General features: G+C 41.2%; 1 protein-coding gene across 5 annotated transcripts in view; it reads right to left on the bottom strand.

Annotated features, from left to right (window-relative positions):
- Positions 1-26,081, bottom strand: part of MEF2A (myocyte enhancer factor 2A) — an 80,019-nt gene that overhangs the window by 40,035 nt on the left and 13,903 nt on the right. For 4 of the 5 annotated variants that reach the window (XM_032699669.1, XM_032699667.1, XM_032699670.1 and 1 more), the window contains exons 2-3: positions 6,539-6,737; positions 2,015-2,218 (exon numbers count right to left, since the gene is read on the bottom strand). In XM_032699669.1, coding sequence (XP_032555560.1) covers positions 2,015-2,188 — 174 coding nt within the window. In that variant the 5' untranslated portion in view covers positions 2,189-2,218; positions 6,539-6,737. Of the gene's footprint in view, positions 1-2,014; positions 2,219-6,538; positions 6,738-17,894; positions 18,067-26,081 lie in introns of all 5 variants that reach the window. The other variant, XM_032699668.1, reaches the window with a different exon arrangement.

Below are 26,081 nucleotides of genomic sequence, written 5' to 3' on the forward strand. Positions count from 1 at the left end.
CCAGGGGAGCCCCCATCCCAATAAATGCCATTTGTCACGTCCAAGGAGAAAGTGAATTACTAAATTCTTAACTAATATCTAGACATTCAGCTGTAGCTCCTTATTATTACTTATTCCAACTTGCTTTAGTAAAGATTTGACAGATATCAGGCTTTTTTTTAGCAATTTTCATTTGTTAAAGCAGAATTTCTACACAAGCACAATAAAGAGAAGCCATTTTACATTGTCCTCCCAGCATGTTTCCAAAATGTTGGGGATGTAACTCAGCCTCTATCACACTCCAAGCACCCACCAATCCAGAAAGAAAAAAAAACAAAAACCAAAAATATTTCACAGCCAGACTAAGAGCACACAGGGCCTACTCTGAAGAGACAGGAAGATGCACTCCTGAATTACACTATGTTTGAAAAATGGGAATGAAGTCCCAAATGCCACACTAGTGTAATACAGAAAATCCACAGAGGAAAATTAGAAAGAATCTGCAGATGAGCCCTTGCATGTTCCCCCAGAGCACATCTGCACTGCTGCACTGACTGCCCTTCTCATGGAGCTGTCAGGGGTCAAGCACTTGACACTGGGAAAAAAGCCCCTCCAACAAAAAGAACCCAAAAAATACAGGCAGCCTCTGTATAGAATTACTTTGAAAGAGTCCTTAGTCCTCGTGGTGTGGAGAAGCACTTTTAGCACAAGTCATAACACAAAGAGGCCTTGGATGCAGAACAAGACTAGCCTGACTTGCAGCCCTGTCTCAAGCTCACATCTGTCACAATCAAAAGCTCATCCTGAAATAATCAGGTTTCCCCCTCCTCTGCAGTGGCCATCCCTTATTTATGCTAATCCAGTAACTCAGTAATAAGCCTTCAACTCTTTCCAGCTTGTATTATCCCTCTCTTAGAACTCAGTGCCGAAGACAAAAGTTGGGGAGGGTTTTTTTCTGATCATAAAAGACAGCTGACAAATTAGCAGAGAATCTTCTCAGGGAGAAATAAGGCATTTGTGTGTATCTCAGTTTTGTCAATCTGATTCTTGCCTGAAGACTCATTTACAAGATCAGCAAGTATCATATCCTGTGCTCTGATCCCTTGGCAATAGGCTCCTCAGCTATACAAGGCTAATCATTATTCCAAAATCATTCCTAAAAAGCAAGGCATTTGTTCAGAAGACAACTTCAGAATTTAAATGAAACCCTGAAGTCAGCCACCTGTTTTGGTCTATTTACAGGACTGCTGGAGACACGACTGATCTGAAATGCAGTTACAGTACATCAAGGCTCCAATTGCCAAGAAAATCCTTGAATTCCACTGTACCTAATATAGAAATTATGTACTGAAAAGAGCTTCTATTTAAAGCACAAGCATTATAAAAGTAGATGAAACCAATACCTTTGAGTAAATATATTCATGCTATTCTATTATTGCAGAAACTGCAGTTGCTCTGCTGCTGGTTTAACTCACATAAAGAGTGACTGGACACATTTCATTTTGTTTGTTCCATAGATTCTCTTTTTTGGTTTGGTTTTTCTTGGCTGAACAGGCTGTGGGTGATTTGATCTGTGTGCAAGATTTGACTGGTAAAGTCACTACTACCTGAGAAGAGAAAAGGGGTCAACCCTAATTGTCTGATGGGCAGAGAGAACAGAGAGGACACTCTTTTGACCTTATTCTCCATCCAATTGATCTTTTTTCCCAATTAAAACCCTGAACAGTTCTCCTCCTCCCACCCCCAGAGGAACAACCATCTTTCACACCTCTATTTCCACTGCCAAATGTGATTGAAACCAAACACGTTTCCCAGAAACTGGCAGGGGGCGGAGGGCAGATGGGAAAACAACATGGCTGGAAAGACAACTTATTGCCTCAGAGAGAAATCAGGCTAAAAGCAGCAGTTTACATCTTATGACAAGGTACTTAAATAACTTGAGAACATCTGGTTAAAATATCCTAAAAATCCTCTCCATTGCTCTACATTGGACGAACTAAGGAGATAAGAGTGAGGTGTCTTTGCAAATTGTTACCTCGACGATGTCTGAGTTGGTTCTGCTTTCGTGGGGCTCGTTGTATTCTGTGTATTTTAGTAGCACTTTGTCCATGTCAGTGCTGGCATATTGAAAGAGTTTGTTAGAGCTGTTAAAAATGATGAGTGCTATTTCACAGTCACACAGTACACTCAGCTCATAGGCCTTCTTCATTAATCCAAACTTCCTCTTGGTAAAGGTGACCTGGGGAAGAGAGAAGAACCATTTGTTTATGGTGTAAAAACACGTGACAAGGGTTTGAAGGATGAGCATCAAGGAATATTGAGCCTACACTACTTACTCCTACTGTCATGTGTACAAGCTTAACAGAAGAGCTGACTGTAACATCTGGTGTCACTTTTAGGGCCCAGTGATCTGTATTGGACTAAGCTAAACGATTACACACCCCTAATTTTTACACTGGTAAACAACCACCACGGAGAGTTAACTTTGGTAGGATTCTCTACCTGCATTTCCTGCTGTTCAACAAATGTCTGAGTATCACAGTATTTTCTTCTGTGGTACTTGCAACCTTAATTCTAATAAAATTCAGGAAAACACCACCAGCAACAAAAGGAACAACTGTTAACATGAAATATGATTTTTAATTATGCTAAGCTAAGAAATATTCTTATTTTGCTGCTATTAAATCATCTAATCAGATTCACTTATATTTTTGGCTTATTTTCTGCCCCCTGGAAACATCAGGAAGCAATTGTTCTGTCCTGCTAGAACTGCTGGGGGGAAATAAATCCATTACAGACCATCACAAAGGAGCATTTGCCCATCAGGGAAGGAGGAAACAGTTATAAAAGTTATCACTGATTATGGAAAAAAGGTTTAAAAAATTATTCCCTTCACAAGACACCAGTTAAGGCTATAAAAGTATCAAGGCATGTGACACCCCCTTGTCACAGCCCAGAGATGAGTGACCCACACACCCCACATTTCACAGACAATACTCAATGTGCTTTTGCAAGACAGGAATGAAGTAAGAAGGAACAATCAAACCTGTTTTTTGGGTTCCTATGGTTTATGTTAATTACCTAGGTGTACACCAAGAAAATTCTGTCTATACACACCTCAAGGCTTTTTTTTTCCCCTGAGGAGATTCTCTCATGCACGTTACTGTTTTAATATTATCAATAACACGAAATATAAACTGTTCTTCCCATCACACCAAAAGTCTGAGGGTTGCACAGGTACAGCTGTTCTTCTGACACCTAAAGGTTATTACCTGAGCATGAGCAGGTGTAGAGAGGTGCTACTGATCAGTGTTTGTCAGGAAAAAGGCACCAATAATGAGATGTGCGTGTGCTGTACCAACTTCAGAAGTCACTGGACTGAAGGTTCACTTCCACTGTACAATCCCAGACAAGGGCTCTTCATTTCCTGACTGAAATTGTATCTTCTCTCATCCTGAAGGGCTGCTTTACTTGTGACATTCTCAGCTGGCATCAACTTCTCACGCTGTGTGTGGACCAACTCCACCACCACAGCACCCCAAGCCTTACTTGAACGCTCGTGGATTATTTTAAACTCCATTTTCATTTCAGAACTCAAAAAAAGCAAAATTAGTTCTGCAAATTTTTTTTTCCTTGCCATTTAGGATCACACCAAAAGCAAAAATATGTCTCTTTATTGCAGGTCAATTAATTTCTCAGCACTATTTTAATATTCCTTAGCAAAAAAATGGGTGAGGAGGAGACAGCAAAGGCAGTGAGATCGAGCTCCTTTGCTTTCTAATTTACTGTACTGGATTCTCTTCAGCTTAATGAAGATAAATGTCCTACAGTCTCATTCAAGCAGATAGGCTGCTTAATTAATATACAATGACAGTCTCCTGAACATTGTAATCCCCTGGAGTAATGGTCTTATATTCTGTTTGAGCTCACATACAGTCCCTCAGAAGAAGATGCTTCTTACAAACAGTAGTTTTCCTTCCCACATAAATTACATGAACTTACTCTGAAGGTAAAGCTCTGTCTCCTTCTACCCTATATTTTCCAACAAAAAACCCTGAAACATCATAAGAAACACCCAAACAGGACATCACAGCAGGTCCATGAGTGACTCCTCACCAGCTCCACGTGCCTCAGAAAACCTGACAGGACACACCTGAACAAACCCTAAATTCCCTCCTTATCTGGGTCAATAAAAAAAATCTCACAGTAAATATCTTATAAATGCCCAAAGCATCAGGGTGTTTTATTATGTTAGAACTCCATATACTGGTTACCAACCCAAGGGACACCTGTGGGTTAAAGAGCATCAATACCTCCACACATAAAATAAGATTCCACTAAAAAAACCCTATTTAATCTCCTTAAAAACTTTTAAAAACAAGATGCAGTATGTTTGCATCTCTGAGTTTCCACAGAAAAAAAATAGGCAAACCTAACTCCATTTTTAAGTTACAGCTTAAACCTCTTCCTAGTCATTAAAAAGCCCAAAAAGATGTTGGCCAAAAACCAGCCAGAAACAAAACTTAGAATTTAATCTGCATAGTTTGCTTGCAGTCACAGCAATGGTACAAGTGGGCTAAAATTTGATGCAAATGCATTGATTCTCTTCCTCTCCATTGTTTCAATCTGAACAATGGATGGAGATTCAAAAAACAAAAAAATCCCCCTGAAATGAAGAAAAAACACCTCAACAAAGTCAGGGTAGAATATAATGACTTTCTATTTCGGCTGAACAAAACCCAGGTTGTTACAACTCACACCAAAAACTTAAAAAAAGGATGAGAGGGAATCAGTTTCCACCTCTTCAGTGTCCCTTAAATTTTAGAGCAAGATCCATAAAGCACTGAAGTTATTAATTCATCTCCTTTTACTACGTGTACTTAAGACATTTATCTACATCAAACACACAGTTACTGGGTGATTACAGCTGTTCAAACACAATACTTGGCTCTCCCCCAAACTCCAATAATACTTTTCTTGCTATATTTAGACTTCTCAGAGTTTACATTGCCTTTAAAGTGATACAGGAGGAAAAACAATCCTGATTTCACAAACAAAACAAGGCTCTGAGCTGATGTGTCAGCAGTGAGAGAGTCCATGGAATTCTGACACTGCCCCAACACAAGTGGGTGCTCAGAAGTCAAAAAAGCAAATCAATACAGGAAGGGTACAACCACTACGTAATGTCCATGTTTTCCATGGATCCTGAATTTCTGGCCCTTTGGCCACAAAAGTAACACAGTAATACTGCAGAAGGTTTAGGGGATAAGTTGAAAGAGGTGTGGAACAACTCTGAATTAAAACAACTAAGAAAGCAAGGCCTGAAAAACCTCATTTTAAGAGAAAATAAGCAAAGGTGGGAGAGTTTCACAGAACAACAGAACATGGACAGACTCATACAGGGAGTCACTGCTGCCTCTTCCACACAAGAGTGTGGATAACGAGGAACTGGCAGAAACCAAGACAAAAGATAATGAAAAGGTGTTTTTGAAGCAGCAGGTAACAGACCTGTAGGCAATTCTGGTAAAGGTGTAAATGCTGCAACGTTTTAAGGGCTCAGAGGAGAACCCAACCAAGTTCCTGGCGGGGCAGGGAAAACAACACAAAAAATCCATTAATGGTTACTAAATATACGGAACCACATCCAGCTCAGGAAATCCCTGAGCTAAGAATAGTTGGGAGCTGGAAGAGGATTAGAGTGTGTAACGTGTTGCACCTCCAGCCCACACGGATTTGCCTGGGACTGTCACAGGACAAGAGACACCCTCAGTCCTGGGCCACCAGGACTGTCCTAAGGATCACATTCCTAGGATAGTTTTCCTTGAAAATGGGCGCTCCAGATATCCCTCTATATGTTTCAGTTTTAAATTGAAATGTATCTGGTATCTCATGTAGTAATTTACAAGTTAAGAGGAAACACTGCTGCTGGAGTCATGAACCTTTGGGACTTTCCAAGCTCTCTGTTAGGGCAAGAGCAGCTTTCCCCATAAACACATCCCTTTGGAGCACTCTTCCCTTCTGACTGACACTTTTGAAGACTGTTGTAGCAAACAGCTCTTACAAGAAATAGAAATCAATGCTTTTAAAAGGAATCATGGTAACACAATTCAGGACTGCATCACTGCTCCAGCAATGTCAAACTCCTCTGCCCAAGAGCTGCAACAAATCCCTTCACCAGATCCTTCCAGAATTCCTCAACCTTTCTCTGTCTTCAGCAGAAAGAGTTCCAGTAGCAATTAGATCAAGTGAGGTGACTGTTTCCAAACACTCCTCCAGCCTACTGGAAGAACAGCCCAGGGTACCACTTCAACAGGAAGAGCAGTTTTACAGTCAATATGATTTAAAAGCAGTAATTGATAGTACTTATAAAGAACTATTTTCCCTCAAACAGCACCCATTGAGACATTCCTATTCATATTCTGGCAATGGTATCTACAGAAGATGAAGAAGAAAGCTCAGTTTTAGAACATGAATTAAGAAGAAAAGAAATGTATTCCAACTTTCCACTAATTTTTCGGATTCCTGATGAACTCGTTCATGCAGATTCCTTGTTCCTCACCTGTCCTGTTTCCGTTCATCCATTATCTCGTGATCTGTATTTTCTTCCTCCCCATTTTTGGCCTCCTCTTTCTTTTGCTTTGCAAGCCAGAAATGTACTAATCCAAGGAATGTCCCTCTCCAGTATTCTAACACATGATACAGTTTTCTTTTACTCTGTCTTCAGCTCGAGAAACGGTTCCTATTTCTTCTATAAGCACCTAAAAAAAAAGAATTGAAAAAAATTAATTGATAAATTAATAAGGGGGAAGCACCATTAAAAACCTGTAAGGTCATAAAACACGGGCATCATAGAATTTCAGTGATAAATCAAGTATTTCATTAGTAAAATATTATACCACAGACTCTGTTCCCATTAACAAACTCCAACTGGTTGGCAGTTTTCTACCTACAAACCACAGACTTAAAATGACCAATAATTCCATACATTTCCAATTGGATGCCTTAAAATATAGTTGTCACAGGGGTGCTGCTCATCACTCTAAGCTTAGGTCTTGTTTGAGGTTTCAAACATTTACCCAACCAAGTTTGGTAAAATTCCATTCAATAATTTAGGAAACCTCAAAGAGAAACACTTTGTGTTTCCTGTTTCTCTTGTAAAATTATCATAAAGATAATGAAACAAAGCCCATGAGAACACCAAATTTCGTTCCTAAAACTAAATTACATCTCGTTTTGTGCAACAATATTCGGGGTTTCACTGGGAAGCAAGAGGGAGAAGGAAACAGGGAATTTCTTTACTGAAAAGAGACCACAGAAATAGCTTTGCAACAAAAACTATTTCATGGTTACCAAGACACCACTGAAGAATTAAGACTTTGACACAGTTCCTCTCTTTACAATAACCTGTAAATTACAATCTGCCAATACCCAGGACCAGTCCAGCACCCCTTCCTTTTTATGCTGTTTACAAAGATAAAGGCACATGCAGCTTGAAAAGCCAGTGTGCCATCAGACTGGAAGAGTTAACAAACTTCAAATGCATTTTCAGTGCCATGTTCCAAACACACTGCTTGAACTGCAGGGCAACATCAGCTGAAGCAAACTGAACAACAATTTAAAACAAATCACCTCTAGAACATAAAAGCATGAAATAGGTGCAGCTTATTTATCTTGTTGCCACCTAACACTCACGAAAAGGGGTAAATGCCAGTATTAGCTGATAACCTTTCTAACATTCCAACCCCAAACACCTTTTCTTCAGGAAAAATGTCTTCCAAGGTGCTGCTGAGAAGGAATTAACAGCTAAAGAAGAGCAGATGAACAGACCTCTACACAACTAAGAGCACACAGGAAATATTTCACAGGGAAAGCAACAGCTGGCAAATAGATTACACTGGTTTTGTTTAAAAGAAACAAAAAAAAACACACACACAAAAAAATATCCACTGCACTCCAAGCTTCAATTCCCTAAGACATTCAGCTCAAGTCAGCTGCCACACTTGCGTGAAATAAAAGAATTCTCAGCCCATGCTACGATCAACATTAATTTAGCTCTGCAAAATTCTGGCTGAACACACCTAATCAAAGGGTGTTCTCTAACCAGCCCTTAAATTTCTTTTCTCCTTTGTGCAGGGCTTCATTTTTTAAACCTACCATGTATTCCTGAAACAGTTCTCTGAATACAGAACTGCCAGATCCTTTGCTTTTTAAAAGCCCCCACCATCACAACACAGTAATACCAACCCACACAGGACACCAGAGATCCATGTGGTCCAGCATTTGATCCCTGGCTACCAGCAAACATCACTGGGATGGTAAAGGAAGAACACAGGAACAGAGTAATAATACATAGATCACTTCAAAGCAGTATTTATAAACCACGTTCTCCACATATTAAGTGATTTTTGAATCAGGAACTTCTGGAGTCATTCTGCCTTCTGCAGCACATTCAAAACCAAGTCTGTGCAGCGAATAAAATAAGGAACTCAGGGGAGAACAAGGAGAGAGGAAGATAAATATGATGTGAGATTATGCAATATATATACCCAGGGATAGAAAATAAGAGATGCACAAATGGTTGGTATGAGCTAATGGAAGCAACAGTAGCAGGGAAACATTATCTGCTCTGTGTACCACCACAAACAGGAAAACTTGCAGTAATTTCCATCAACATTTTGCTATAGTTTTGGGGTGTCATTTGAGTATGTCCTATTAGGCATAAATGTATGAACCTATTTCCCATTTATCACAGTCCACTTTCTCTCTCCTCTCAGATCTTCTTTCCTCAGCCTTCAACGCTTTCCTCACTCAGAAATTCCCAATTCCTATTTGCAGGTCTGTCCAGTCCAGGGCCAGCTCTGCTCCCACTCCCACACGTTGCCATGGACACCAGAAACCTGGAAATGCATTTGCCAAAGGAGGGGCAGCATCCCTGTCACTCTGCAGTCACTCACAAGGTGATTTCAAAGCTAAGAACTGAAACACAAGTTTGGCTGAGCTCAGGGTAGAAAGGACCTTGACACTCTGCAAAATCAGAGAAAACTGCAGTAAAAAGGCACTTTTCCTGCTCAGAACATCCAAATGGGAAGTTACCCCCAGTGACAGAGACATGTGACATTTAGAGCAATGACTTTTCCATTTTCCAATCCTTGATCAGAGTTGCAGCTTATTTTCTATCCTCACAAACCTGTGTGAGAGATACAGGACTGTGCCCTCTACATGCTTACACCAAAAATGAAACTAGCAAAAGTTTTAAACAGGCAATGCTTAATTCACTAAGCCAGTTAATCTAAATTATCAACAAACGTTTACTCAAATAAAGGAAAACTTGCAGACAAAGACTGACACACAATTTTTTCTGGAAGTAAATGTGGAACTAGCATGAAATAACCTTGATGAAGGCAAAGTTCTACCTCCTTAATGACAGAATCCAATTCCAGCCACCAGAGCTGCTTTGCTTTACTTACCTGGGCACACAAAAGCAAAAATTATTTTATTCTGAAGAAGGATTTCAGGCATCTATGAAACAACACTTTAAGACTAAGTAGAGAAAAGGGAATAAAACCCATGTGCTTCATGATGAGCTTCCAACAGAAAATAATGTCAGCTTGCAATAATAGCAAGAAAAATTGCATCTGTAGCTGCCCAAGTAAAAGCCTCTGTTATTGTTTAAAAGTAAACTATTCCAAATTTTCTGGATTTATTCCCTTCCCCAGCACATGTGAAAACACCCCACTAATTGTTGACAGACAGCAGAGCCACACACAGAAATACACCCTCCCAACTGCACAGCTGCAGAAATTCAGATGAGTTCACTGTCAGGTTTGCTGATGGTTCCATAAAGCTGAGAGAGATGTAACTTTAAAGCAAGGAAACTGTATTTGACCTATTTAAAAAGCTTCTTTCAAGGGTTCAGTGGAAATAAATTATATCTGTGCAAAGTTGCACAAGGTCTGGAAGCCTCCTGGCAGAACAGGTTAAGGGAAAAAACTGTGTCAGAATTCTGCTCCTTCCATTTATTTCCTTTTCTTTCCCTCTGACCTCGTTGTTTTCTTGCAACTTCCCTTTCCCTGGGTGGTTACAGGTTCCATGTGACAGTCCCTGTCTCCTCACAGCTCATTTACTGCAATGCACACAAAGAAATGAGTGTCCTGACGTCAGAGCATTTGCATGGAAACACAGATCTGCAGGGATGCTGAGCACTCTGCTCAGCCCTGGGTATGGTGCTAAACAGCAGAGCATTTTCTTACAGCAAGATTAATAGGTCTTTTCTTAGTCTTAGAGGAGCCCTGTGCAAATGGATTTGTAGATTTGGCCCCTAAGCAGGAACTGATGAGCATCCAAACCATGGCTGGACTGGACACTCGCTGGTTATTCCAACACTTTCCACATTTATGTTGCCAGAAGATAAATATTCCCATCAGAGCAACATGGAGATGAGGTCCAGCCCACGTGCTGACTGCTGGACACTAACAGAGTACCTCATTTTTCCTGCAGTACCTGCAAAACATGTCCCTGTCCCTCGGCCCTGCCCCACAGCACTGAGTGAAACAGGTAGAAAAAACCTGGAGTCAAATAAGGTCTTCACCAAAACAATTAATGCAATGGTTAATGGTTTCATGGAGCAAGGTCAAACCCGATTCTCAGACTTCATTATCCAGAAGTGAGAGATGAGTATATTTCTTTTTCAGAACCCCAAAGAGAATGCAAACCCAATGAATGGTTTGAAATGAAATGGAATGAAAACTACACAAGGTCCAGACACCTTTTTTTTCCTAAACCCCAAACTAATGACACCAAATACATTCACTCAGATTTGGCACATGCTGAGAGCCATGGGATGTTATCCCTGCACATTCCACCAGCCCTGCTCCAGAAATCAGTGCCACCACTTGGAGCTGGATTTGAAAATAAGGATTTCCAGCAAAGGGGCTTTGAGTATTTTATGTTTGCACTCAGACCCTGGCTGGGTTTTTGCAGAGGTGTGCAAAAAACAGGCATGAAAATGTTTCCTACAGCCACAGTTCCATGGCCCTGTCACCACACATTGCTCTAAGGAATGTCAGATCTAACTGTAAAACAATCCCACACAGCCACCCTTTCAAAACAAGGGGACATGTTGTCATTTATCTCTCCCTTCTCGCTGCACCACAATCTGGGGAAATAAATCCTTTTTCCATCCTCAGTTTAGAAGCCATTCTTCTCCACTCAGGCAGAGCCTCAGTAAATGAGAGTGGCCTCACAGCTCCAAGGTCCTCCTCACCGAGTGATACACAAGCATTGTTATAAAACAATAATACAACCCTCGGCCAAAAGAACATTTTCTTTTTTTTTTTTCTTTTTTTTTTTTTTAAAGTGGGACAACGTAAAAAACAGGAAGCCATAAACAATTCTTTATTGATATTCTGGTTTTATGCATCATAAAACACTTGCTTCTTTCAGCTGGGAAGAACGAGGCACATCTCTGGTACCAGACAATTTAAATAAACTGTACTTCTGAGATTTGTGGGGTTTTGCAACCAAACATGGTCCTCAGCTTCCACACTAACAAAAAATCTATTTTGGAGCTTCTGGTTTCTAAGTTACACAGCTTTTCAAATGAAGTTTTGAAAGCATAATAGAAAGAAATCATGAAGTATTTCTGAGGAATATTGTCCTACTGAAGAGCTGCACCTTCCAAGTGTCATTTAGATCTATTGTTGCTCAAAAGGCCTTTTCTGATATTCTCTTCCATGCAACGAGTCCTGCCTAAGATGAAGAGCAATGACTGTATTTCCTTGCAAACAGAACCACACAAATCTGAGCTGCAAGAAAGAATGGATTAAAATTCAAGTGCCTGCTTCAAAAATGAGTTTTATTACTCCTAGAATGCACTTTTTTTTTAAAGATACATTTTCCTGAGCTGACAGACCAGTTTTCAAGAACTATCAGCATCACCTGTGACAGCACAGGCACTCCTGGATAACAGGACTGAAGTGGCCTTGTCCAGGATCAGGGACAGCCAAGAATCCTGCTCCAGTTATTTTGAATTAAATGGGTTAAGATTTCAATAATACTCAACCCTCAAACTATGAACTTTTTCTTGTCCTACTGCTGAAGTCCAAAAAATATGTACCACCTTATTCTGAGCATTTTTAATTTATACTCTCCAGAAACAAAACAGCCATTGTTAAGCTAGCTGTAAAAAATCATACATCTTGACTCCATATTTTCAAGTGACATTAAATTCTATTTTAGTATTCCCATGCATAAATGTGGTTCTGGTATTTTCTACAGTAATTTATCTTTGCATTCTCAAAAATGCGTTAGAAAGTAAGATCTGGGAACTGCTGAGCCAACAGTGGAGAAAAACCACAGAAAGAGAACTAAACTTTCAATACTGGATTAAAATCCAATTTTAGATACGAGCAGAATGTAAATTATTAAGTAATCACAAGAATTCTGTTGCCAGACTTCTACAAACAGATTAAGAAAATAACTGCATGACTGAATAGCTGTCTGGAAAACATGCTCCAGAGAGTTTCTCAAGAAACTTGTTCCTAATTTGTCATGTAATTTGTTGAAAGAAGTGACTTTTCCATGGGATACAAAAATAGCCACAAACAAAGATGATTTGGGACACTGTTAACAAAACAAACCCCAGCATTTAAAAGCTGTGGCCAAAAAGCCTCATTTCCTAGTGAATGAACCACAGCCTTTACAACTCTGTCAGTCTGATCACAGCTTTTAACCAGATAAACCCTTTTTTTTTTTTTCTCCATTTACAGCTCTTGGAAAATTAGTGCTATTAAAAATCAGATACAGAAATTTAAAATTCAATTTAGATACCACTGCTCCCTAACAAAGCAGAAGAGCATTTGGAGGTATTTAATTTGTTTAGAACTCATAATGTGTTTCAGAACCTTCACCATGAGGAGCTCAAAGTGCCACTGAAGGAATTGAAACCCGGGTTTTTACCCGGAGCCATCTGTGCAGCACCAGCCACAGAAGGAAGGGTTCTTTCCTGAAGCAAAATGTACACATAAAATACATTAAATGTATTTTTGAGATCAAAAAGCATTTTTTCTGGACGTTATCAGGAACCTGTAATGTCAGAGGAACTCAGCTCCCAGATGGCCAAAAAAATGGCACAGAGCCACTTGTTGTGCTGTCCCAACTCCTTTCTGCCCAAACAAAGGGAGCCACCGGCTGTGCCTCCCAAAATGCTGATAAGAACATGTCCACCGGAGATGGCTTTAAATTATCCATCATTTCACCCACAGCAACGAGCTACCACAGGAGAGCTCTCCTTTGTCACGGGAGACAAAACCCTGCCAAATTCATTTCTTCTGTTAACCGTGGGGTGGGGATCACCAAAACCTCGCTGCTGTTCTCAGCAGGGAAATTAATTTGCTTTCTTTAAAGCCACTCCAACGACTCCGAGAGTGAGGACACCTTCACATGCTCTGGTGATGAACTCAACAAGCACCTCACAGTGTCATCAATTCAAAGGCTCATCTTCATGTTTTTCTTCATCTTAGAGTAAGAGAATAAATAAAATGCATTTACTGTGTAGGACTGTGCAGTTTCCTATTCGTGCGTTTACCAACCAGAATGGAACTTTCTTCTGGTTTTGCAACATCTTAACACTTCATTAATCTTCAGGCTCACTGATGCATCTGCAGATAACACCTAAAACGTGTTTCATACCGTTAAGTCACGGCTTTAAGGAAAACTATCATTGGGAAATCTACTTCCACGAGTCTTCCTATTTCATCAGTTGCCACAGTGACACTGCAGCTTTAATTACAGCTGCCTCGGCTCGGGACTTCTCCCACCTCCACGTGAGTCTATCACCAGATCAGAGAATACAGATAATCTTATTTTGCATAGCAACAGCGTTTGGCAGGGGCGCAGCTCGTTATCTCCGGGTTCTCACAATCCCCCAACCCCTCTCCCACATCGCCGTTTATCTCGCTGGGGATCAGCAGAGCTCACGGAGCACTCGCTGTCCCCAGCCCCGCTCACTCTGCAGGGACAGGACAGACACGTTTTCACAGCTCAGTTCCGAAGTCCTGACTTCATCTGCTCAGATTTCTCTGAAATTCGAGACAAGCTGCTTCACGTGGGGTTTTTTTTGTATGTGTGGTGGTGACTCATCGTTTTCATCATTTTATAGATAATTAAATTTAAAGTTTTGCTCTGATATTTTTTTTTTTTTAATACAGTGGGAGCAGCACTTTAAACATCAGCAGCAAAATGTCAAAGTAAACTTAATTCAGGTTCCTGAATTCAGGATCCAGACCTTAATTCAGGATTAGGCCTTAATCCAGGTTCCATTTCTATATGGACATCCTCATCCATAAGGAGCACTGTCCTTCTTTTTGTCTCTGAGAACATGATTTCAGTAGATTATCTTCTCTGAGGAGTCCTGAAGTTTTTCCTGTGTGCTTTTTTGGGTGGATACTTATTTTACAGTCATTTAGAACTTCAACAAATAACCTAAATACAAAGAATTGAACATTCATAAACCAAAACTAGACAAAAATATCTATCCCTTTCTATATCAGCTCTGATTTACCATAACCCCATATCACAGCTACATTATCTTGCAAAAAACCCCAAAAACCTGAAAGCAACATCAGGAAAACACAAATACAGTGTACAACTTCTACACATGGTCCAAAATTAAACGAGATGCCAACGGAGATAAATCAAACACCATCCTGACATAAGACTTCGGTTTATAAAAATCAAGACAAGCAGAAAAAAATATTCATAACACAGTACATGCTGCGGGGCAACATTAGGAGATTTATTACCCCTATCCTTCAAATACTCTCTTTAAAATTGCATTCAAATTTTGCAGGCTGCACTTCAGTTTCCTTGTAGCAAATGCCAACCAAGCAACTCTCCAGTCTGGTAAAACAGTGTCTGTTCTCAGGGTATTAGAACTGACTGGTGTGGGACTAGCAGAGTTTCCCAAGGCCAGAGTAGAAGCCCCAGCAGATTTCTCCTTAGGAAAGATGTATAGAAAAGGAATGGGGTTTTTTAGCCTCTGTTTTTCAGTTTCTCCTAATGGGAAAAAAACCCCACAGAACATAAATTATGAGGGAATCTTATTTAACACAGAGTTCACCTAATGTAGAAAGCTTGGTACTTCAGCAAACTGATTTTTTTGATGTGGAGCAGGAGTTCTAAAATTCCATGAAGTTCTGAACACTTAGAGTGACTAAACTTACAGAAATTATTCCTTACTTTTTTACAAAGAGTCCACTGCCTCCAAAGTACAAACTGCTGAGGTAATGCAGGACAGCAACCTCAGCACATGTTCCTGAGCAAACATCTACAGCTGAGCTCAGGAACGGGATGGGACACAAAGGCAGCCGCAGCTTTCTGGGCTTATACCTCGTCCTACAGAGCGTCCTCAAGTGAGGCTTCCAACCCAACAAAGCCAGATTTTAGGGAAGTTCTCAGCAGGGGACAAGTGTGAGGAGATGAGAGAATGGAAAATGGAAGGATTATAAACAAGATTCTTCCTCGTGCACGTTGAGCCCTCACATGAAGGGGTTTGGTTTCCAAGTCTGGCCTCAGCAGTGGCTCCGTGACGCAGAGCATCATGTGCTCCTCTTGCACACTTGGGAAACCTCTTCCCAAGGTTTTGCTCACCCTCACTTATCTGCTTCTTCCTGATCCTCCAGATCAGCTTTCCTCCTGCCCTGCACAACCCGCAGGCTCCAACATTCTTGCCCAACTCCCATTTGTGGTTTTTCTGTTTGGGTTTTCTTTACCTGCTGTGACAGATTCTCTCCACACCATTTCTCCTCCTTACCAAATACACATCTGCAGTATTCCAGAGGATTCCATGGAATACAGGCACCACCACCCCCCTTTTAAAAGGAGCAGGACAAGAAAATTGAGAAAAACAAAAAAGATATCACACATCAAAGAATCTATAAGAAGCTTTAAATCACTGAACGATTATCCAGAAAGCTTTCTTGATAATTTATTCCACGTCTGATTAAATGACAGCACGCAGTCATATTGTTGAAGTGCAACAATTATAAACCAGACAGACACGACAACATAATGCTTCAAACAGCCTGCAAGGCTCACAAAGACACTCAGCAAACCAGAAAGACGCCCACGTGTTTCTAACCAAGATCAGTGGCAAGTTTCTCTCTCTCTGGGGCTGCCACAGCCTCTGTGCAGAGCTCAATCTCTGCTGTTAAACTCAGATACACCACCAGTTCAAACTTCTAAATCATTTTTTTTTTAAACTATACTGCATTTGTTAAGATGTTAAAACCAAATTTCAATGGGTTACTCCCTTCCCTGAATCCTTTGAAGCAAATAGTCCTATTATATTTAAGTAAAATAAACTCCCATTACTGTTGATGGGGGAGCCACAGCAGAGCCAAGGGCAGCTCCTCTCCAGACATCCATGGAGAGAGTTTCTAAATAATCCAAAGGTTTCAGCATCCAAGGTAGACAAGTAGCAAATAATAAAATGATGTACAAGTGAGATTAAGCCACTCAGCTACATCTCAGCTGTGACATATTGAAAAGCTGGGTGTATTACCCAGGCAGAGCTCAGGCAACACCAACGGGCTGGGGAAGATGGTGCTGAGCACAGCTCGTGTCTGACTCCCACCAGCTCTCCAGTGGCAGCTGCCACTTTTAAAAGCAAACTGAGGGGAAACTCCTTATGATCCAAAACATTTTATTGGTCCAGGTACCTCATAACCCTCCTCTCAACAGTGTTACTGCCCTCCATCTGGACATCTATACTCTTAAAATGAGTCACAAGCTAAGACTGTCCAAACTGAGTACAGGGCAGGCCATTAACACCAGAAGTTTAGCACATTAATATAAATATCCCAACACTTAAACTTAGTGCGGTGAACTGAATTTTTACTAAGAAAAGAAGAGAGAATATTATTCAGAATGTTTTCTACTTCTGCATATAAATCATCTTTTTTGGCAGGTGATGTCTGGTAGTCTGGGCATTCACATGTCATTAACATTAACCCAGCCACTTGGGTTCTCTTGCAAAAATGTCACCTAAACTACACTGACAACAGCACATTGACTTCTTCAGGTAAGAACTGGAATCTGAATAGACACCTAATTCTAAAAGTTAACTTTTGAAACTATTTTTGCCTTAGCAATGGCAAGAAAAGAGCAGACACAGTTAACATGGTTTAGTTGGTAAGTGGAAATTCAGGCTGCTACAGTAACTCTATTACTTGCCATACCTGCAAGACAGAGCAAATGATAAGATCTAATTGTTTCACCTTTCTTGCAGATTGCTGCAAATAGAAAATGAAGTTGTTTGACCCTAAGTAACATCACTGCTTCACAGCAAAGTACGTGATTCAAGTGGTGGAGAGCAAGATGTATCAAAATATCTCATTTAACAGCTTCTGGAGTGAAAGACTCCATGACTATAAATAGAAGAGAGCATTCTCATCCATTTGTTCCCATTATTGTACGACAAACAGGAATCCTCAAACCTTCAAAAACATCTCAATTTCTCTTCCTGTCAACAAACCCTGACAAACAGGTTACATGAGCAGAGACATCAAGAAGGTCTGAGGGAGAAGAGGCAGCTGAGAGCAGTGAAGGCCCAAAGAAACTTGAACCAAGGTCCCAGGCAAGAACCAGTCAGTGACCCACACAAACACACAAAGCCCCTCTGGTAAACTCCTGCACAAATAAAGCACTGCATCACTGAGCAGCCCAACGAGAGCAAGGAATACTGAGAAAAGCAAGATATGGCACAAGTTGGATCTTAATGGATTTGAAGGGCAGCTGGCCTAGTTTCAATTGCATTAAGTAGCCAAGAATCTGAAGCAGAAGCCCAGACAGGCTCAGATCATTGTAGACTTCCCCTCCTGAAAATCTCTTACATTTAAACAAGTATATTGGTTTACCTTTGACATGAAACATTAGATGCAAACTGGAGCTGTTTGAAAGTGCAAGGGAACATCTTCATCTTCTCTACTGAGTCAGCCAAGGACTATCTGATGCCACGACTGCCTAGACCTGACAATAACCAGGATCCATCAGGAATCAGACACTACAAATACAGTTGCCCATCCAGACCTGCAATTATGCATTAAAAATGGAAAAAAAAAAAAAGAAAAAGAAAGGAGAAATAATTATCCTCACTATCAAAGAAACTGCCAGAAATACAAAGAAGCAGCCCTGAAACTGCCTCAGAAGAGAAGGCTGCATGATCTCCTGCACTGTTCCACGGTCAGAGTGGACATCTCAGCATTTAATTATTGCATCAGTGATTGAAACCTGCTCAGAAAATTACACAGAACAGTGCCTATTTCACACACACTGCTGGATCCCTTCCACCCATGCTGTCATCTGCCTCATCTCTGACAAAAACCCAGCTGAGAGCCCCAGGAACCACATCTGAGCAAAGCAAACACACGGCAGTCAGCTGTGAATGACTCCTTGAAGGTATATTTTGGACAGAGCAGTTGCATCCCTCCATAAAACCTGGATACCGCCCCTAACCCAGGGAGATGAAGGTGTGCAATGTGTAAGTTCAGACACCTCAGTCAACCCTTCAGCTTGGAGGTGAGTGGTTAAAACCAGTGTTAAACTCCCTCATGTGAAGTGATAGACTTATTTAGACATAGCAATTATTTTCTTTATCTAACAGTATCACTTCAGAACACGAGCAAGAATCTGCAACCTTTCCCATTCCTTTCTGGTATGGCAATAAATAAAGCATCCTGTCTTCCTGAAAAAAAACCCCTATGTACCTACTTCCCTAAGAAAAACACCACTGATACGTTAGATATTAAATACAATCCTGAAAGTGGCTTCTGCACACCAGGATCAGATGCTAACAACTATTTTACATGACCTCATTTTATTCATTCTAGGTAAATAACCTATGAACATGATCATATGGAGTTACATGAACCAAACTGGCACACAGTTCATACACAGCCCTCAGGAACCTGCTGAGAAGCGTTCCTGCACCTGCAAGAAATCCTAACTCCTCTTAGAGACCTTCATTGTTGGGCACTCTGAGCCTTCAGGACATGAAAGCCTTTCCCTGCTGACTGGAGGCCCTGCAGCAGCTGAAGCAATAAATATTGACAGGGAGCTGGCAAACAGCACATCCCAGAGCTCCAGCTCCGATTTCACCTCATCAGCACAGGCACGGCCTGCAAGGGGTAGCAGAACCAGGTCTGTTCATCTCTAATATTGCTGCTTTTGCCTGCAGTGAAAGTGTGTTTTCCCCTCAAACACGCCTTTGAACACTCCTGCTTTTCTAGGCCACCCTGAAAATCTGAATTATCTATTAAACTGCATTGCAACACAGGTGTAAATTAGCTCCACAAATCACGCTGCAAGAGGCTTTCAGCATCCAGTTCCATCCTGCCAGGCTCTCACAGGATGCTCTGCAAGTCTTGCACATGAGGCCACACGTTGCTTAATAAAAACTAAGCAGTCAGAGCAAACACTGCAACAGCTGGATGCCAAAATGTGAGATACTCCTGGCAGCACAGGAGAAATGGAAGCAAGAATTAGTGAACTGGATTTTAATTAAGAAACTCGATTGATGATTTGAATTCTACTTCTCTCAGTTCTAATCTCCTCTGCTCTGAGGCAGGATCCAGAAGCTGTAAGGAAATGCATTCAGACGTGTTTCAGGAAAACTGAAAACAAAATATTAAGACTACAAAGTTCTGTCTTCCCACTGGGAGAAACGGAACTTTCCAGCAATTCCCTCTGCATCCAGATGAACTAGTTAGTTTTTTAGCAGACTCCATCCTGCTGCCAAGCCAACAGATTTTTAAACTGAGATTTGAAACAAAGACTTCTTAGTGTAACCGGGAATACTGAGCACTGAGTTGGAGCTCGCCGTCAAAACTCCAGCTCGTGGTTTCCTCCGGAGCTCGCACATTGTCACCCCGCACGGACACACCTATGATTACGGGCTATGTTTAGATTGGTAAGAATTCCCCAACATCCAGTGTCATCATTTTCTCGGGCACTCAGCTCCGCCGGGGGCGGGGTGGGGACACGCTGGGCACTGTAAACACTCCTGCTTTCAAAGGAAGATCGGGATCAAAACAAGCTCACCCTGTACTTCGAGCAGGTTACATCAACCCCACACTTGTGGGGATTCTTCCTTCGAGCTTCGGGTGGATTTCCTTCCTCTTTGTCTGCCACTGAATGGGCTTCATTTTGATGGTAATATCTGATTAACAACCTCAGAATCCTTCAGGGGTGGCAGCCGCTCCCCTTTGAATGCAGCACTTGCTTAAACAAACACAACCCCCTTAATATTCGGCATCGCAAACAGCACTACACAAAATGTTAGGGCCACCACAACTGCAGAGTTCAGTCAGAGATGCACCAGCCGGGTCTATGCACAGGAACAACAACATTTAAAGCATCACCAAGCTTTGGTTTAAACACAGCAAACCAAGATTTCTGCTCTCACACCCAAATGCTGCCAGGGCCCTGGAAAGGAAGGTTTAGTCCATCCAGCAAATCCTGATTCAAAATCTCATTGCAGTCAACTGGGTGCCCTTGCCTAATTCTTTCAGGACATGGAACTGAAGCCAAAATATTCCTGAACAGGATGGCAATATTCCCTAAAATCTTCCCATATGGAGGTGTGATGCTCTCAGGTCTCACTGTTCGTTCTTTTTTGATTGAGTTCCTTCAGTGAAGTGCTCACCCCACACAGCTGGAAGAAGAGCATTAAAGGGAAGAGCAAGTCCCCAAAAGCAGAGTTAAGAGTGTGACAGGACAGCAGCAAGAAGAGTTAACAATAAGTTTATCTGTAGGGAGTTTTATCTGTGACATTTTATCCAATTTGATGCCACACAGTGTAGAACAAAGACACAGACCTGGCTTTTTAAATTTAGTAGATTAAAACAGACATTAAAAAGAAACTGGTTCTCATTCACTTTTGAGGATTTCACCTTAAGGGAAGGTCTTTCAAGGATGCACATGAGATTCTTTGGCCTTCTGAAAGGGAAATCAATTAAGCACAAGACTCGGTTCTTGCAACAAAAATTTCCTTAGAAGAGCCATAAGGAAATGAAAGGTAAATCTTGAAGCTGGAATTAATAAATAGTTGCCAACAGCACTGACAAACCCACTACAAACAGGTTGCAGCTTTTCCTAGAGCTCTGAGTTTCCACTGGTGGTTCTGCAGTGTCTCAGATCCAGGCCTGCTATGGAAAAACAAAATGGGAATTCTAAATGGAACTTGTTGTTTTCCTGTGTTACTAATTCAGGAGCTTGGGCAAGAGGATTATTGATATTTTGAAACACTCAAAATGACCAACCACAGCTCCCAACACAACTGCCCTGTGCAGGTCCAGGAAAAGGCAGCTATGCTGAGGTACAGAGCTCTGAGCACACCACACTGTCATGCTTTATGACTAAAATTCACTTCTCTTATGTTTAATGTTATTTTAATGCTGCCTTACTATGTGTGTCCTTCAAGTACTCCAGAGAAAATTCACTGGGCTGTCTTGCAATTTTTCTGCAAGTGCAGCATCTCCCAAAACTACAGAACTCGATGGGAAGTATCTTCCATGTTTGAAGGAAGTGATAGTGCATCCAGAAAAATACCATCAAAATCCATCAACCCATTATCCAGAAGGAAGAGCCTACACAGACTTCCCAACAGGAAGAGGTGGGAAAAGCTCCCAGCTGGAAGATGCACAAGTTCCCATGACAGCTGGGGGAAGGTGGGACCCTCAGTTCCTCTCTTTCAGCCAAGACTCACTGGAACAACCTGTGACCACCCAATCTGGGAAAGAAGGGAACTGCCAAAGCATCCAGAACCCACTGGAATCTTCAAGCTTATGGAATGCAGTCTTAGTCTAAGTAAATCCCCCAGCACTGGGCTGTTAGAAATACCATATTCAGCATTAAAGCTGCATCTGGTGCTCAGGTCCAAGCCAGGACGTTTTTCCTCGTCTGGACCCACAGCTGTGCAAGAACCACCATGGAAAATGGGATCCTGCAACCAACAGGAGATGAGCAAGTCATCACATTCCTGTTCAGCACAAGATATCAAAAAAACCCCTTACACAGTGTAAACCAACATCACACTTTCTGTGGAGAAAATATTAAACTTTATTAAGATTTTGCATAAGCGAGATTATATTCCATTAAAGAGATTATCCACTTTTTAATGTTGTCTTGGGAGAAGACTTATGTGTGGCACTTTTCCCTGCTTATCAGCTCCCAAATGGTGTCCCATTAAATCTGCAGAAGGCATGGAACTGACATTTTAGCTTTTAAGCACAGATGATACCAAGAAATTCTGACAACATAACAGCACTGCCAAAAACTCACATTTGTGGCTTTTCTTACAGATGAAGTACCTGAGCATCAGATTGCTATTTCCAGATTTCATTTAAACTTTAATCTTTAGTCATCGTGGCAGCAGAAAACTGAACCAGAACAGCAAAAAAAAAAAAAAAAAAGCAAAACACAACCAAACAAATAAAACACTAAAAAAATTATGGTGGATTAAAAAAAATCCAATTCCTTTTGAATTGTGTCTCTCATACTGATCTGTGGAGACAATGCTGCAGCATTCCAAATTTTCAGTGGGTTACATCTCAGTTACAAACTGAGTCTCTTCAAACAGTTTGATAACATTTGATTTGACCAACAGAACTCTGAAAACGTTCAGAGAAATGTTAACTTTGGAGAGTTTCACTGTTTTATTCACTCGTGGTTACCAGACACATGCATGCTAAATATATTCCACGCTGCCATGGCAGCAGGTCAGTTCTGCACAAGCTGCTTGTATTAAATTTCTCCTATAAGTGACATTAGAGTTCAGCTCTGCTACAGCAGAGAGAGGAAGAGGCTTCACATTCCAAACTACCATCTGAAGGGAGAACTATGCCAACACAGTCCTAAGTATGCCTGTGCCACTTTAACCCATTTACTATTTTAACACACACATGCAAGCCTTGCATTTGTGTTCTCTACATCATGCATTTTTAAGATCCAAAACTCCGAAGCGAACGGCTCTGCTGCGGTCTCTTGCTATGAAAACTGAAGGAAAAGGTCACAGAATTGTGGTCTGTAATATGTGACATGCAAGATGATGAAATTCCAAGCAGTGTTATTAACTGGGGAGGATATTCGACTATGTTTGATATCTTCTACTGGTTTATTAAACAGCCTGGCTACAGGGTAACTCCTAGAACACATTTTAAATAAGCATCATTGCCTATTGTTCTAACAGTCCCACAGCAGATGTTCTCCATAAAAGACAGTGACACATTAAAAAACCCCACACGTTGTCTCCACATATATTGACATATCTAGAAATACACACACTGGCATAGGAAAAGCACAAACAAATCTGAGTTGGCGAAATTAATGGAGCACATACTAAAAATATTTTATCTTCCTATGTCACACTACAAGAGAGGGCACACTCCAGAGAATCCCAGCCTAATGGGGGAAGGAAGGAAAACTCTCCTAAAAGCTGCCTCTGGACTAACACAGGGGGATGTTTCAGATCATGTGTTTCATGGCTTCAGATTGGTGACCTGGAGAATAAAGATAAAAAGGGAAGAGACTTGATCACAGAGGTCAAGAGAGATGAGAAAATTATCTGTATTCTGGTGGAAGAACACATATTAACCCTTTTCTTTGCCTCAGCATAGAGCAAAGCCCACCTCACACACTTCCCAGCAGGGGTGAAATCACAATCAGCTTCAGCACAAGGTTGGAGGCAAGGAAATCACACAGAGCTTGGGTAAATATTTTGGCAGAGAGCCCACATCAAAATCTCAGACTGCTGCTGCTCTGGTGCAACCATAGGCACAGGGGCTACATTAAAGTTCTCATACACCTCCTTAGATTGCTGTTGCACCTTTGCTGCATCCCATAAGCTCATCCTGACACTGTTCCTCTTAAATAACTTCATGAGGTGGTTCATAAACCCCTGGTCCTTCCTTTCCACTGGCTGGGGACACCTGGAAACCAGAGCTACCAACAGGTAACCAAGTTATCCACCACACAGATATGCCACAAGCACATCAAGAGAACAGATATACTTGAATTTTGAGATGATTCTTTACACTGGATCATTATTCCGAGTCATTCCTTAATTACCCTTCAGAGCACACCAGCATTTATCAAATAATACACTGACAGAAAGACACAGATCACCACATTTTTTCAAAAGACAATTATTCTAACACTTGTCATTTCAGTCATTCAAAGGTTAAGTACAAACCACAGAAAGTCAACAGTGCAGTCCTGATATATTGACCAGGTTTCATTTTGACATCAGAACTTCTGCATCACGTTGGAGGCACAAAATCATGTCTGCTACAGCAGACTTTTATTCTCTTGCACCAAGCAGGAGACACACAGGATGTGTACTCACACGGGGTCACACAGCAGCCCGTGACTGAGGTGCTCCATCCGGTCAAACATCACATGGCCCAAGTGCTCTCCCAGACTCTGCCTGGAGCCCTCATGGAATCTGGGCCATCTCTGCACTCCCAGGTTTCTGCCAGAGCTCCCTCCCCACCCCCGGCCCGAGGAGTCACAAACTGCTGCAAGGAGCAAAGACAAAAATCCCTCCTCAAGAACCATCCTCACCTCTGCAGAGCTGTCACAAACCCCAATTATCACCTCCCAAACCTGGCAGCTGACTCGGTACTGCTGAGATATTTAAGCCGTCCTTCTTCATCTGCATCAGACCTGAAGCCATTTTTTCACTACATCTTATTTGAAGGTTTTTTTCCATATTGATGATTTAAGAGTTGCAAACCATTCTGACCTGCTATTAGCCAAGTCCCAGCATTGAAGAACAGCACAAGTCCCAGCACATTAGAAATACTCAATTAATAAACAATTAGAAGTACTCAATAGTTAACACACGCACACACACACACACACACACACACACACACACACACACACCAGACTCCTTTTGCAAAGGGAACAAACACAGAACTGAAACCAAGAGCTACACTGATTAAAAAACCTGCAGAAAAGGAATGGAATAACTGAACCAGTACACTTTAATATGAAGACAAAACTAGGAAGGGGAATCCACAAACACAACTTGTCTCTGGAAAACATGTTTTTCACCTTTCTAAAGAACATGTTTCTGACTGCACCGTTCAAAAATGCAGCTTCCAAGTTTTATCAACACAGTAAAAACTAAGCAAACAGTGTTTGTACTGCAAGCAAATAATATTAAGGGGCTACAGAGAAAAGTTATAGTCTCACAGATCACACGAATGAGTCTGGAGCAAGCACAATAAATGCTCAAACCATAAAAAAAAAAAAAAAAAACACTGACCTTGGTGACAGGCTCGGAATTAAATTATCTGCAAATGTGACGTGCTACAGGTTACTCTTATTTCAGAGGCAAACAAAACCCAGCAACAACAGAAATCAAAACCTCCCCAACACAATTATCAATGAAAGCTGAGCTGGCATAATGTAAAGTTATGCAGATGCTTTGACTTGTAGAGCAGAGAGTAATTGTTTTGTTTCTCCAAAAGTGTTGGTACAAAACAGGTCAGTTTTGGAGCATCTGTTTTTCAAGACTCAGTGTGGGGAAAAAAAAAAACAAACATAAAAACATGTTCATGCAACAAACCCAGCTGAGTGATCTGGAGCTTTATTTAAGAGGGCATCAGAAGACAAACCAGAAATGGAAGGAAAGATATTAAGATAAGTAAAAAAAGACATACTTGCTGAGAGTAGAATTCACAAGACTTTCTCAGGAGAAAACCCACTTGCACTTGAATAGATAAATCTGACAAATCTCACCATCTACCCACTAGGAAATGAAATGAATGAAAGCTCAAAAAAATAGCAGAGGAAGACAAGAACTGGGTGTGGTAGAAATATTTGTTTACTTGCAACTACCCCCAAAAAAATGATAAAGAATAAAACAGCTGGAGTCTGACACGTTCACTCTTGCAGCTCCTCACACCAACACTGTTTACAGCACTCCAGCTCAGCCCAGGCACACCTCAGGCCATTCCTCCTGTACACAGCACTGTCCTGCCCTGTCACACTGACAGAGAACAGCAGAGATTGTTCAGCCACCCAGGCAGGGAGACAAA

The sequence above is a fragment of the Chiroxiphia lanceolata genome, chromosome 12 (assembly GCF_009829145.1).
Source record: "Chiroxiphia lanceolata isolate bChiLan1 chromosome 12, bChiLan1.pri, whole genome shotgun sequence".
NCBI classification, from domain to species: Eukaryota; Metazoa; Chordata; class Aves; order Passeriformes; family Pipridae; genus Chiroxiphia; species Chiroxiphia lanceolata.